This window comes from Coregonus clupeaformis, chromosome 28 (genome assembly GCF_020615455.1).
Source record: "Coregonus clupeaformis isolate EN_2021a chromosome 28, ASM2061545v1, whole genome shotgun sequence".
Classification (NCBI taxonomy): Eukaryota; Metazoa; Chordata; class Actinopteri; order Salmoniformes; family Salmonidae; genus Coregonus; species Coregonus clupeaformis.
In genome coordinates this window covers 25,976,309-25,991,409 of record NC_059219.1, presented here as the reverse complement: position 1 = coordinate 25,991,409, position 15,101 = coordinate 25,976,309, and the positions used below count along the sequence as shown (strand labels likewise).

The window sequence follows — 15,101 nt, the reverse complement described above, 5'->3', positions numbered from 1 at the left end:
GGGGAGGAGAGGGGATAGACAGAGGAGGGGAGGAGAGAGGATAGATAGAGGAGGGAGGAGAGGGGATAGACAGAGGAGGGGAGGAGAGAGGGATAGATAGAGGAGGGAGGAGAGGGGATAGACAGAGGAGGGGAGGAGAGAGGGATAGACAGAGGAGGGGAGGAGAGGGGATAGACAGAGGAGGGGAGGAGAGAGGGATAGATAGAGGAGGGGAGGAGAGGGGATAGATAGAGGAGGGGAGGAGAGGGGATAGATAGAGGAGGGGAGGAGAGGGGATAGACAGAGGGAGGGGAGGAGAGGGGATAGACAGAGGAGGGGAGGAGAGAGGGATAGACAGAGGAGGGGAGGAGAGGGGATAGACAGAGGAGGGGAGGAGAGGGGATAGACAGAGGAGGGGAGGAGAGAGGATAGACAGAGGAGGGGAGGAGAGAGGGATAGACAGAGGAGGGAGGAGAGAGGATAGACAGAGGAGGGGAGGAGAGGGGATAGACAGAGGAGGGGAGGAGAGAGGGATAGACAGAGGAGGGGAGGAGAGGGGATAGACAGAGGAGGGGAGGAGAGGGGATAGAGAGGAGGGGAGGAGAGGGGGATAGAGAGGAGGGAGGAGAGAGGATAGACAGAGGAGGGGAGGAGAGAGGATAGACAGAGGAGGGGAGGAGAGGGGATAGATAGAGGAGGGGAGGAGAGGGGATAGACAGAGGAGGGGAGGAGAGGGGATAGACAGAGGAGGGGAGGAGAGGGGATAGACAGAGGAGGGGAGGAGAGGGGATAGACAGAGGAGGGGAGGAGAGGGGATAGACAGAGGAGGGGAGGAGAGAGGATAGACAGAGGAGGGGAGGAGAGGGGATAGACAGAGGAGGGGAGGAGAGGGATAGACAGAGGAGGGGAGGAGAGGGGATAGATAGAGGAGGGGAGGAGAGGGGATAGACAGAGGAGGGGAGGAGAGGGGTAGACAGAGGAGGGGAGGAGAGGGGATAGACAGAGGAGGGGAGGAGAGGGGATAGATAGAGGAGGGGAGGAGAGGGGATAGATAGAGTAGGGGAGGAGAGGGGATAGACAGAGGAGGGGAGGAGAGGGGATAGATAGAGGAGGGAGGAGAGGGGATAGACAGAGGAGGGGAGGAGAGGGGATAGATAGAGGAGGGGAGGAGAGGGGATAGACAGAGGAGGGGAGGAGAGGGGATAGACAGAGGAGGGGAGGAGAGGGGATAGATAGAGGAGGGGAGGAGAGGGGATAGATAGAGGAGGGGAGGAGAGAGGATAGACAGAGGAGGGGAGGAGAGGGGATAGATAGAGGAGGGGAGGAGAGGGGATAGACAGAGGAGGGGAGGAGAGGGGATAGATAGAGGAGGGGAGGAGAGGGGATAGACAGAGGATATTGTTGAGTGTGTTTAGTCCAACCACATCCTACTGGTAGATGAAGTCATGATGGTCAGGGAATCAGGTTCCTGGGATGTAGAGCTGGGACGATTAACCAACAATTATTGACACCGACCATACCGATCACTTATCGCAGGCATTTGGCCGATATCGTTCATTACAATAAGTAGCCTATACTAGAGAAATGTGAAGTTTGAAATGAAATAAGCTAATATGGGTGATTGTTAATGGGACAATTGATGGCTACAACGTTCAAACTAGTAGTAGTAGTTTAAAGGATAATAAAAAAGCGGTGGTGCACATTAATGTTATAAACGTATAGTTCTATTTATCACATAAACTCAGGCAATTTATCAAAATATGTTTTTTTGTCCATATCACTCAGCTCTACTGGGATGTTTCACTGAATTCATCCACCATGGAACAATCACTCCCTCCCTCCCTCCCTCCCTCTCTTTCTTTCTTTCTTTCTTTCTTTCTTTCTTTCTTTCCCTCCCTCCCTCCCTATCACACTCCGTCTCCGTCTCTCCCTCCCTCTCCATGCGTCTCTCACTCTCCTCTTCCTGATGGCACCATTTGCCACCCAGTATTGTTGAGGGAAATTTGCTTAATGGGTTAAAGTCAATAAGGCGTGGAGTAGTAGGGAGTAGTGCAGAGCTCAGGGAGTGTTTCTCGCCCCCTCTCTTTTCCGGGGCAATCATAAACAATACTGCATAAGCTAAACAATATCTCAGAGCCATCATGAGGGATGAAGGGATGGAGAGAGGGAGGAGGAGATGGAGAGATGGAGGGATGGAGAGAGGGAGGAGGAGAAGGAGAGATGGAGGGATGGAGAGAGGGAGGAGGAGATGGAGAGATGGAGCAGGAGATGGAGGGATGGAGAGAGGGAGGAGGAGAAGGAGGGATGGAGAGAGGGAGGAGAAGGAGGGATGAGAGAGGGAGCAGGAGATGTAGGGATGGAGAGAGGGAGGAGGGATGGAGAGAGGGAGGAGGAGAAGGAGAGATGGAGGAGGAGATGGAGGGTTGGAGAGAGGGAGCAGGAGATGGAGGAATGGAGAGATGGAGGAGGAGATGGAGGGATGGAGAGAGGGAGGAGGAGAAGGAGAGATGGAGAGAGGGAGCAGGAGATGGAGGGATGGAAAGAGAGAGGAGGAGATGGAGGGATGGAGAGAGGGAGGAGGAGAAGGAGAAGGAGGGATGAGGAGGGAGGAGGAGGAAGGATGGATGGAGAGAGGGAGGAGGAGATGGGGGCTGTTAGGGGCTGTTGATGGAGAGAGTTGGTTGTTTTCTGGGTTTGCTTGGTAAATCACTCGTTTTGGACGTTAATGGACGTACTCACTGGATCCAGAGGAAGAAATTGGTCTGAGTGTATTATTAGATTGTCTTGCACTTGTTTGACCCCCTAGAGTCGATTGACGCACCGCATCCGCCAATGTCGCACTTCCGCATATGCGGTGAAAGGTGGCAGAGCTAGAGCGGTGTTTGTCAGACCATGAGACATCCCAAAGGACCACTCTATGGAAAGATGAGACTCTCAAGAACACGAAGGTGGTCTCCACAAGTGTCACAGGACTCGTCTGAAGTCGGTACTGTCGATGTGCCAACTTCTGTTTGTAGCGTCCAAACCTTTTGGGCTACAAACTAACTAGTCTGAAGGTAACTGGTACTGGTTTAAAAAACTAATTGAAGTATGGAGGTAGTGTTGTGCCTACCACAAAAAAAGTACATATAATTCCTGAGCTATCTTATATCTCGTAGATATAGGACAGACACTTCAAAACCTTATTCCTTATTTTTTGACTGTCTTTTTTGCCATTTATGAATGTTATTAAATGCGTTTCTATGGGATTTGGTACTAAAGGCCAAATTCTATATTTTATCAAATAATAATAATTTACACCAAAAAAAATTACGATATACAGCTCTGGAAAAAATTAAGAGACCACTGCTAATTTTTCTTAAATCAGCATCTCTACATGTATGACAGCCATTCCATTCCTTAATTTTTTCCAGAGCTGTATACAGTGGGGGAAAAAAGTATTTAGTCAGCCACCAATTGTGCAAGTTCTCCCACTTAAAAAGATGAGAGAGGCCTGTAATTTTCATCATAGGTACACGTCAACTATGACAGACAAATTGAGAATTTTTTTATCCAGAAAATCACATTGTAGGATTTTTAATGAATTTATTTGCAAATTATGGTGGAAAATAAGTATTTGGTCACCTACAAACAAGCAAGATTTCTGGCTCTCACAGACCTGTAACTTCTTCTTTAAGAGGCTCCTCTGTCCTCCACTCGTTACCTGTATTAATGGCACCTGTTTGAACTTGTTATCAGTATAAAAGACACCTGTCCACAACCTCAAACAGTCACACTCCAAACTCCACTATGGCCAAGACCAAAGAGCTGTCAAAGGACACCAGAAACAAAATTGTAGACCTGCACCAGGCTGGGAAGACTGAATCTGCAATAGGTAAGCAGCTTGGTTTGAAGAAATCAACTGTGGGAGCAATTATTAGGAAATGGAAGACATACAAGACCACTGATAATCTCCCTCGATCTGGGGCTCCACGCAAGATCTCACCCCGTGGGGTCAAAATGATCACAAGGAACTTTTTGGTAAAAACTCAACTCGTCGTGTTTGGAAGACAAAGAATGCTGAGTTGCATCCAAAGAACACCATACCTACTGTGAAGCATGGGGGTGGAAACATAATGCTTTGGGTCAGTTTTTCTGCAAAGGGACCAGGACGACTGATCCGTGTAAAGGAAAGAATGAATGGGGCCATGTATCGTGAGATTTTAAGTGAAAACCTTCCATCAGCAAGGGCATTGAAGATGAAACGTGGCTGGGTCTTTCAGCATGACAATGATCCCAAAAACACCGCCCGGGCAACGAAGGAGTGGCTTCGTATGAAGCATTTCAAGGTCCTGGAGTGGCCTAGCCAGTCTCCAGATCTCAACCCCATAGAACATTTTTGGAAGGAGTTGAAAGTCCGTGTTGCCCAGCGACAGCCCCAAAACATCACTGCTCTAGAGGAGATCTGCATGGAGGAATGGGCCAAAATACCAGCAACAGTGTGTGAAAACCTTGTGAAGACTTACAGAAAACGTTTGACCTGTGTCATTGCCAACAAAGGGTATATAACAAAGTATTGAGAAACTTTTGTTATTGACCAAATACTTATTTTCCACCATAATTTGCAAATAAATTCATAAAAAATCTTACAATGTGATTTTCTGGATGTCTTTCTCTCATCTGTCTGTCATAGTTGACGTGTACCTATGATGAAAATTACAGGCCTCTCTCATCTTTTTAAGTGGGAGAACTTGCACAATTGGTGGCTGACTAAATACTTTTTTCCCCCACTGTGTATGTATATATATATATATATATATATATATATACATATACATACACCTAAAGGGGTTCTAAAATTCCAAAACGACAGCCCTGCCACTTGGTTTGCTATAAAGTTGAGGGACAGGGCTCAACAAATGTAACCACCCTGAAATTCATAGGTGGAACTATGCAAGGTCTGACAGTCAACATGATAGTCTGACAGAACAACAGCCTGCTAACTCAGTCTGCCCCCACTCAGGACCAAGACTGAAAACACTGTTAAACCATGGAGAGGAAGATTCTATAAATCAAGATTGTGTTCGCTAGTGACCAAACGGAAGAAAAACGGAGTGAAGCGGGAGGTAGTATTATCTGTACTTGACCAATAGGGAAGGTCATTATGAACATGACCCAGGCTGGGTGTTTATCCTGGAGAGTCCATGTGTGTACGTACCTGACCTCCAGGTGGAGGACCAGCAGACAGCGGTCAGCGATGTCCTGGAAGGCCCTGGACAGGTCAGTCAGAGTCTGGAGGATCTGGTCCCTGCTGCGGACACTCTCATTGGTCACCTGGGGGTCAGAGCCTGGAGACCCACCTGAATACACACACACACACACACACACTTTAGTTACATTATAGCTAAAGATTAAAAATATCACAGCAGTGTTTCCCACAACTCTCCTCGAGACCCAGGGGCATTCCACACCTCTTCTCGAGAGACCAGGACCATTACACAACTCTTCTCGAGAGCCCAGGACCATTCCACACCTCTTCTCAAGTACCCAGGACCATTCCACACCTCTTCTCGAGAGCCCAGGACCATTCCACACCTCTTCTCGATAGCCCAGGACCATTTCACACCTCTTCTCAAGTACCCAGGACCATTCCACACCTCTTCTCGAGAGCCCAGGACCATTTCACACCTCTTCTTAAGTACCCAGGACCATTCCACACCTCTTCTCGATAGCCCAGGACCATTTCACACCTCTTCTCAAGTACCCAGGACCATTCCACACCTCTTCTCAAGAACCCAGGACCATTCCACACCTCTTCTCGATAGCCCAGGACCATTCCACACCTCTTCTCGATAGCCCAGGACCATTCCACACCTCTTCTCAAGAACCCAGGACCATTCCACACCTCTTCTCGATAGCCCAGGACCATTCCACATATGCCAGATCTCCATTACAAGAACCAGGAGGAACTAGGACGAAGGAGAACTAAAGAGAACCAGGAAGAACTAGGACGAAGGAGAACTAAAGATAATCAGGAAGAACTAGGACGAAGGAGAACTAAAGAGAACAATGAGCTGATATAATCCAGAACTAACACACTTAATTCAACTAATTAAGGGATTGATGAGACGTTGATCAGTTGAATCAGGTGAACTTGGACTGGAATAAATAAAATAAGAGGAACAGCAGGGAGTACTCAAGGAGAGGTTTGGGAAACACTGTGCTACACATCTGAAGACCTTCTACAGTCCTTCAGAAAGTCCCTTCATTCCTTCAATCCATGTGCTGAGACTGAGTGTGTCTGCATTGTGATCCATACAAAGGAGCTATGTTTGTGTGTGTGTGTGTAAAGAGCATTCAGACCGCCAGGTATAAATCAATGGCTATGAATTAGAGGAAGGGAGTGGAAGGAGAGAGAAATTGGCCCTGTCACCCATATGTGAGTCTATTTGGGCAATGAGGCAGTGAGGAGTGTGTGGTGTGCGTGTGTGTTTGGAGAGAGACCGCTGAGCGGAAGAGGGGTGGTGAGGGCGAGCGATCGATTGGCTGCAGTCAGGTCCAGCTCCCCAGTTACTCTCTCAGCCCTTGTGAAGGTCGTAGGCAGGAAGGCAAGCACACTCAAAGACACAAACACACACTGACAGAGTGAGGAAGGAAGTAGTTGAAACTGCGGCTGAGCAACGCAGTCCAATATCTACTGTTGACAGAGGTCCTTTAGTCAACGCTGCTTAGCGGAGATATTTCCAACAGAGTCAACACTCAACAACTTTTATACAATGATTTGATACTTAAAAAACTAGAAACAGGAACTAAATACTCTTCAAAAAATCATATAAATACTCAAAGCTCTGTATCTACATTATGCACATTCTGACAAAGTCACGTGTTGACTTATCTGGGAGTCACGTCATGTTCCCAGTACCCTGCCTCGTCTCCATGTTCCCAGTACCCTGCCTCGTCTCCATGTTCCCAGTACCCTGCCTCATCTCCATGTTCCCAGTATCCTGCCTCGTCTCCATGTTCCCAGTACCCTGCCTCGTCTCCATTAACCCAGTATCCTGCCTCATCCCCATTAACCCAGTATCCTGCCTCGTTCCCCATTACCCCAGTATCCTGCCTCGTCCCCATTAACCCAGTATCCTGCCTAGTCTCCATGTCCCCAGTACCCTGCCTCGTCTCATGTCCTCAGTATCCTGACTTGTCTTCATATCCCCCGTACCCTGCCTCGTCTCCATGTTCCCAGTATCCTGACTCGTCACCATTACCCCAGTACCCTGACTCGTCACCATTACCCCAGTACCCTGCCTCGTCACCATTACCCCAGTATCCTGCCTCGTCACCATTACCCCAGTACCCTGCCTCATCACCATTACCCCAGTATCCTGCCTCGTCACCATTACCCCAGTACCCTGCCTCGTCACCATTAACCCAGTATCCTGCCTCATCTCATTCATTTTTAATTTAAGAGTGTAAATCTTATACAGGGACTTCAACAGTTTGTAAAGGACAACAGATCATTCACAGCTACACTGGGGAGAACAAGTATTTGATACAATGCCGATTTTCCTACTTACAAAGCATGTAGAGGTCTGTAATTTTTATCATAGGTACACTTCAACTGTGAGAGACGGAATCTAAATCAAAAATCTAGAAAATCACATTGTATGATTTTTAAGTAATTAATTTGCATTTTATTGCATGACATAAGTATTTGATCACCTACCAACCAGTAAGAATTCCGGCTCTCACAGACCTGTTAGTTTTTCTTTAAGAAGCCCTCCTGTTCTCCACTCGTTACCTGTATAAAAGACACCTGTCCACACACTCAATCAAACAGACTCCAACCTCTCCACAATGGTCAAGACCAGAGAGCTGTGTAAGGACATCAGGGATAAAATTGTAGACCTGCACAAGGCTGGAATGGGCTACAGGACAATAGGCAAGCAGCTTGGTGAGAAGGCAACAACTGTTGGCGCAATTATTAGAAAATGGAAGAAGTTCAAGATGACGGTCAATCACCCTCCGTCTGGGGCTCCATGCAAGATCTCACCTCGTGGGGCATCAATGATCATGAGGAAGGTGAGGGATCAGCCCAGAACTACACGGCAGGACCTGGTCAATGACCTGAAGAGAGCTGGGACCACAGTCTCAAAGAAAACCGTTAGTAACACACTATGCCGTCATTTATTAAAATCCTGCAGCGCACGCAAGGTCCCCCTGCTCAAGCCAGCGCATGTCCAGGCCCGTCTGAAGTTTGCCAATGACCATCTGGATGATCCAGAGGAGGAATGGGAGAAGGTCATGTGGTCTGATGAGACAAAAATAGAGCTTTTTGGTCTAAACTCCACTCGCTGTGTTTGGAGGAAGAAGAAGGATGAGTACAACCCCAAGAACACCATCCCAACCATGAAGCATGGAGGTGGAAACATCATTCTTTGGGGATGCTTTTCTGCAAAGGGGACAGGACGACAGCACCGTATTGAGGGGAGGATGGATGGGGCCATGTATCGCGAGATCTTAGCCAACAACCTCCTTCCCTCAGTAAGAGCATTGAAGATGGGTCATGGCTGGGTCTTCCAGCATGACAACGACCCGAAACACATAGCCAGGGCAACTAAGGAGTGGCTCCGTAAGAAGCATCTCAAGGTCCTGGAGTGGCCTAGCCAGTCTCCAGACCTGAACCCAATAGGAATCTTTGGAGGGAGCTGAAAGTCCGTATTGCCCAGCGACAGCCCCGAAACCTGAAGGATCTGGAGAAGGTCTGTATGGAGGAGTGGGCCAAAATCCCTGCTGCAGTGTGTGCAAACCTGGTCAAGACCTACAGGAAACATATGATCTCTGTAATTGCAAACAAAGGTTTCTGTACCAAATATTAAGTTCTGCTTTCTCTGATGTATCAAATACTTATGTCATGCAATAAAATGCAAATTACTTAAAAATCATACAATGTGATTTTCTGGATTTTTGTTTTAGATTCTGTCTCTCACAGTTGAAGTGTATCTATGATAAAAATGACAAACTCTACATGCTTTGTAAGTAGGAAAACCTGCAAAATCGGCAGTGTATCAAATACTTGTTCTCCCCACTGTATATACTGTACAGTGCAAAAATCTGTTGATGTGCCCTTGAGCAAGGCACTTAACCCTAATTGCTCCTGTAAATCGCTCTGGATAAGAGCGTCCGCTAAATGACTAAAATGTAAATGTTACGTTACAGCTTTATTGTAAAATTGATTAAATTGTTTTTTCCCCCTTATCAATCTACACACAATACCTCATAATGACAAAGCAAAAACAGGAAATATCACATTTACATAAGAATTCAGACCCTTTACTCAGTACATTGCTGAAGCACATTTGGCAGCGATTACAGCCGCAAGTCTTCTTGGGTAGGACGCTACAAGCTTGGCACACCTGTATTTGGGGAGTTTCTCCCATTCTTCTCTGCAGATCCTCTCAAGCTCATTTCAGGTTGGATAGGGAGCGTCACTGCACAGGTATTTTTAGGTGTCTCAAGAGATGTTCGTTCAGGTTCAAGTCCGGGCTCTGGTTGGGCCACTCAAGGACATTCAAAGACTTGTCCCGAATCCACTCCTGCATTGTCTTGGCTGTGTGCTTAAGGTCATTGTCCTGTTGGAAGGTGAACCGTCACCCCAGTCTGACGTCCTGAGCGCTCTGGAGCAGGTTTTCATCAAGGATCTCTCTGTACTTTGCTCCATTTATCTCTCCCTCAATCCTGACTAGTCTCCCAGTCCCTGCCGCTGAAAAACATCCCCACAGCATGATGCTGCCACCACCATGCTTCCCCGTAAGGATGGTGCCAGGTTTCCTCCAGATGTGCCGATTGGCATTTAGGCCAAAGAGTTCAATCTTGGTTTCATCAGACCAGATAATCTTGTTTCTCATGGTCTGAGAGTCCTTTAGGTGCCTTTTGGCGAACTCCAAGAGGGCTGTTATGTGTCTTTTACTGAGGAGTGGCATCCGTCTGGCCACTCTACCATAAAGGCCTGATTGGTGGAGTGCTGCAGAGATGGTTGTCCTTCTGGAAGGTTCTCCCATCTCCACAGAGGAACTCTGGAGCTCGGTCAGGGTGACCATCGGGTTCTTGGTCACCTCTCTGACCAAGGCCCTTCTCCCCCGATTGCTCAGTTTGGCCGGGCGGCCAGCTCTAGGAAGAGTCTTGGTGGTTCCAAACTTCTTCCACAGACCTGTGCCTCGACACAATCCTGTCTCGGATTATGTCTCGGTGTATGTACGGTAGCATTATGTGTTTTGATCCAACCCTAATTAAAGATTCAGTTGAATACAATAAACATATCCAACACTTCAACATTATTTTGATGATAATAACACAACCGACTCACCCCAACCAACAACACGTGGTAATGGAAACTGCAAATAGACCATATGTGTTTGTCTGGGGATGAAAGCCAATAGAAATAGGAGAGAAAAAGCTGATCTTAATCACACCTAGGTTGAACCGATCCAAACTTATCAACAATAACATTTTTGTTCTCTCAGTTTTCTCCCGAGATCAAGGATAAGATCATTTAATATAACAGGCTTTTAAAATTCAATATTGGTGCACAATTTATACCAGAAATATCAACGTGATGTAAAAGGCACTCTATTCGTGGAACGACCCTGCAACCCTCGTCTTAGTAATCAGCCAGGAAAAACAAGACTATTTTGATCCAAGTGTTCAGAAACCGGTAATACTGCAGTATCATTGTTAGAGATGAGTCTGAATGCTGATCCCCTGACTCAGACAATAAATCATGGAACACACCATCATTTCCTTATGTCTTTCTACAAAGAACAAAACAAAAGAACAACATGGTTGCGTTGCATGAAAGAAAATTCAGTGACTTGACTTTTACAAAAGTAAAGTTTAATTGTGACTTGAGACAATACAACCCTAAAGCACACATTTCAATCACAATGCACAAGGCTGTTGCATGATGTCAATTTCCCTAAATAATTATAATATTGTATAACTGCACTCTTAGAAAAAAGGGTTCCAAAAGGGTATTTCGGCTGTCCCCATAGGAGAACCATTTAAAGAACCCTTTTGGGTTCCAGGTAGAACCCTCTGTGGAAAGGGTTCTACATGGAACCCAAAAGGGTTCTACCTGGAACCAAAAAGGGTTCTTCAAAAGGTTCTCCCATGGGGACAGGTGAAGAACCCTTAAGTTCTAGAGTGTGTTCATGAATACATTACACAGAAGAAATGCAAGTGTGGTGAACTATTTATAAACTATTTATAAATTGTTCTGGTTTTAAGTGTGCCAACACTTGGCATGGGCCCGCAGATCCTCAAAAAGTTATACAGCTGCACCATTGAGAGCATCTTGACTGGCTGCATCACCGCTTGGTATGGCAACTGCTTGGGCATCCGACCGCAAGGCGCTATAGAGGGTAGTGCGTATGGCCCAGTACATCACTGAGGCCGAGCTCCCTGCCATCTAGGACCTCTCTACCAGGCTGTGTCAGACAAAGGCCCTAAAAATTGTCAAAGACTCCAGCCACCCAAGTCATACACTGTTCTCTCTGCTACTGCAGGGCAAGCAATACCGATGCACCAAGTCTGGAACCAACAGGACCCTGAACAGCTTCTACCCCCAAAGCCATAAAAACATTTCACCAAATAGCTACCTGGACTATCTGCACTGACCCTTTTGGCACTAAATCTTTTGACTCATCACATACGCTGCTGTTACTGTTAATTATTTGTTAACACTTTTTTGGTTACTACATGATTCCATATGTGTTATTTCATAGGTTTGATGTCTTCACTATTATTCTACAATGTAGAAAATAGTAAAAAATAAAGAAAAACCCTGGAATGAGTAGGTGTGTCCAAACTTTTGACTGGTACTGTATGTCAACACCTGTGTGTGTGTGTGTAAAAGTAACTGCATTGTGTGTTTCCTCCAGTGCATTTCACATAATGTATTTGGCAGCTCTGGGGAGGAAGGCCTAACAGCGGGAGGTCTCACTTGGGGAACACAGTACGCCTCAGCCTGTCACACTTTGATGATACGATCAAGACTCCACGGCATGGGGCCACCAATTTAGAGGCAGGAACAGAGGAACTCGCTCTCCTTCTGACTGACAGCTTTCTATACCTCCCATCGCTGTCAACTTTCCCTCTCTCTAATCTTTTTGGATTCATTCCGTCTCTCTCTCTCTCTCTCTCTGTCTCTCTCTCTCTCTCTCTCTCTCTCTCTGTGTGTGTGTGTGTGTGAGGTCTTTGTAAGTGTGTGTGTGTTTGTTTATGTTTGTGTGTGTAGTGCTTATCCAATTATTTTCCAATCCTATCTAAGGGAGTTGTCTGTTCCTTGCCATCTGCAGGAGATGAGGGTGACACACATTAAGGGAGAGACGTGGGGCAGATCAGTGGCAAACACACAGGATAAATACTCTACTGCATGGGCTTGTCGATGACAGGAAAGCTAAAAGAAAACATAAAGAGAAAGAGAGAGAGAGAGAGAGAGACCTGTATGAGTTGATGCCTCCTGTCTGAACCATTTAAATGTGGTGCAAAACTTTCCATTGACTCATCGGTCTGGTCTTCCCAGACAAAAAGAGGAAGCAAAAAACGCTTGACCTCTAGCAGAGAAGAGGAAGAGAAAGGGAAGAAGAGAGGGAGGGTTTATCCTGGAGGGGTGGAGTGGAGGAGTAAAGGCATGCATAGGGACTGGTGGAGAGAGAGAGAGAGAGAGATAATTAATTATTCTGCCTGTGGAATGGGACAGACATCTGCACTAGGATAGAGAGAGCGAGAGAGAGACAGAGACAGAGAGAGAGCGAGAGGGGGGTGGGGGGATGGAGAGAGGAGAAAGATGGAAGGAGGGGGGAGAGAGAGAAGGGAATGGAATGGAAGGGGAGAGAGATGGAGAGAGAGAGAAGGATGGAAGGAGGGTGGGATGAAGGGAGAGAGAAAGAGAAGGAGAAGGAGAAGGAGAGAAAGATGAGGGACAGAAAGAGATGGAGTGTGTCTATGCTCATGTATGCCTGAGAGACAACATGGAAGTATGTGAGAAACAAATACTCAAGTGATTAAAACACTAGATCTGCATGTGAACAACAGAAAGGTAAAAGTATTCAAGGTATCAAGGGAAGCATTAGAGCAGGACAGGCTTGTATTGCGTGTTGGAAAAGTAGAACACTACTTCCTACTGCTGGAGGGAGCGGCCCACCACTTGCTCAGGTCAAGGTAAACCCCCCAGCCTTCCCCTGATGTAGGGAGTAGGGTGCCATTTGGGATGCAGATCTAGAGTACATGCTGTCTGGAGGTGGGAGATGCACGGCTGCCTCGGATTTGACCTAACGCAATCGAGAGACTGACCTGCAGATCGCTGGAGACACACACACACAGGCATACGTATACGCACACACAGGCACACACACACACTGGAGCAAAGACTACCGTTGGCTTGTTATAAAATAATCACCATCAACTGCTCACCAACTCAGCTACTGAAGAAATAAAGATGTACATGTACAGACAGACACAGACATAGCAACATAGTTAGGCAATAAGGCACGAGGGGGTGTGGTATATGGCCAATATACCACGGCTAAGGGCTGTTCTTATGCACAACACAACGCGGAGTGCCTGGATACAACCCTTAGCCGTGGTATATTGGCTATATACCACAAACCCCCAAGGTGCCTTATTGCTATTATAAACTCGTTACCAACGTAATTTTTTGTCATACCCATGGTATAAGGTCTGATATACAATGGCTTTCAGCCACTCAGCATTCAAGGCCACCACCCAGTTTATATAAAAAAACGAACACTCACTCACACAAAGAGATTAATGAAACATGAAAACACAAATGTACAGCCAGACAGACAGGACAGACATGACAACCAGACAGACAGACAGACAGACAGACAGATAGATATGCCCACAGATCCAGTTTTTAGAAACACACACAGCTGTTCTCAGCGGAAATCGGCCATCACGTTGGCAGGTGCCCTCGGTGTGTGTGTGTTGTGTGTGTGCTGTGTGTGTGTGGTGTGTGTGTTGTGTCAACTCAGGTAAATATTGTCCGAGAGGATTAGGTGTCCAGAGCGGTGCCCGTATGGGCGATAAGACCCTCGCTCCTGCCACCCTCATGGCCAATCACTATAAGTGTACACACACACACACACACACACACACACACACACACACACACACACACACACACACACACAGGATGACCGCTGTCCCTCTGTCATATCAAACACACATACCCCACACACACCATGCACACACGATTATTGAATCAAATTAAGATTAAATTAAGATTCAGCAGCGTCTTGACAGAGGCAGTGTATTTATCATGCTAATCTTCTCCCTGCCTTATCCCTGTCTCTGTGTGTTTGCTTTAGAGATGCAGCCCAGCCAAAGACATTGGGAGGTGATTATAGGAAATGTCCATCTTAGACTGATTGCTCTGTGTCGATCTACCTCCTGCATACGACGCTGGGCATTATCGTAGCATTGTCCTTTGGGGGACCGATGTTGGTTCTGTAAACAACTTGGTTGGTTGATAGAATAGCAGTAGGCTATAATGTAGTTAGTATAGCAGAGTACTGTACCAGCTGTTTGGGGTAGTTTACAGATCACACATTGACACCGCTTACACCTGTGCCCCGTTAGTATGTCTAACAGTTATGGGTCTTAATATGATTTCATTCAGAACACATTTCTGTTGGCACTAATATCACTCCATAGAGCTCTGCTTTGGTATGGGAGTGAACCCCCAATACTACAACCCCTGCCCTCTACATTTAAACAACACTCCAACTGAATCACACAGGAAGGAGAATGACACTGCAGTCCCACACTTCCTGCCTGAAACAGCCTTATTAGAGAATGGGAATTGAGGACCACAATGGAAATAAGCCTGGTGTTTAATGTATGTAATGTTGATTGTTGATGTTGACTGTTAATTATCCAATAAATTAAATCAATCAATCAAATGATGTGGTGTCATGTAAATGCATTATGCATCACAATGCTTTTGGTAGAAACCTCAATGACTAAACTCTATCTAGGACTCTGGTCCTATCTGTCTCAAGGTCATTCATTCGTTCCACTACCATGGAGGAACATGGGTGCTACTGGGCTGCACCACACTCCAG

The 15,101-nt window shown here is 46.5% G+C and overlaps 1 protein-coding gene across 1 annotated transcript in view; it reads right to left on the bottom strand.

Annotated features, from left to right (window-relative positions):
• LOC123482100 (exocyst complex component 4-like) overlaps positions 1-15,101 on the bottom strand; it is a gene marked incomplete at its 5' end in the record, with an annotated part of 31,334 nt that overhangs the window by 10,855 nt on the left and 5,378 nt on the right. The window contains one exon of the mRNA XM_045208407.1: positions 5,177-5,318. Coding sequence (XP_045064342.1) covers positions 5,177-5,318 — 142 coding nt within the window. The remainder of the gene's footprint in view (positions 1-5,176; positions 5,319-15,101) is intronic.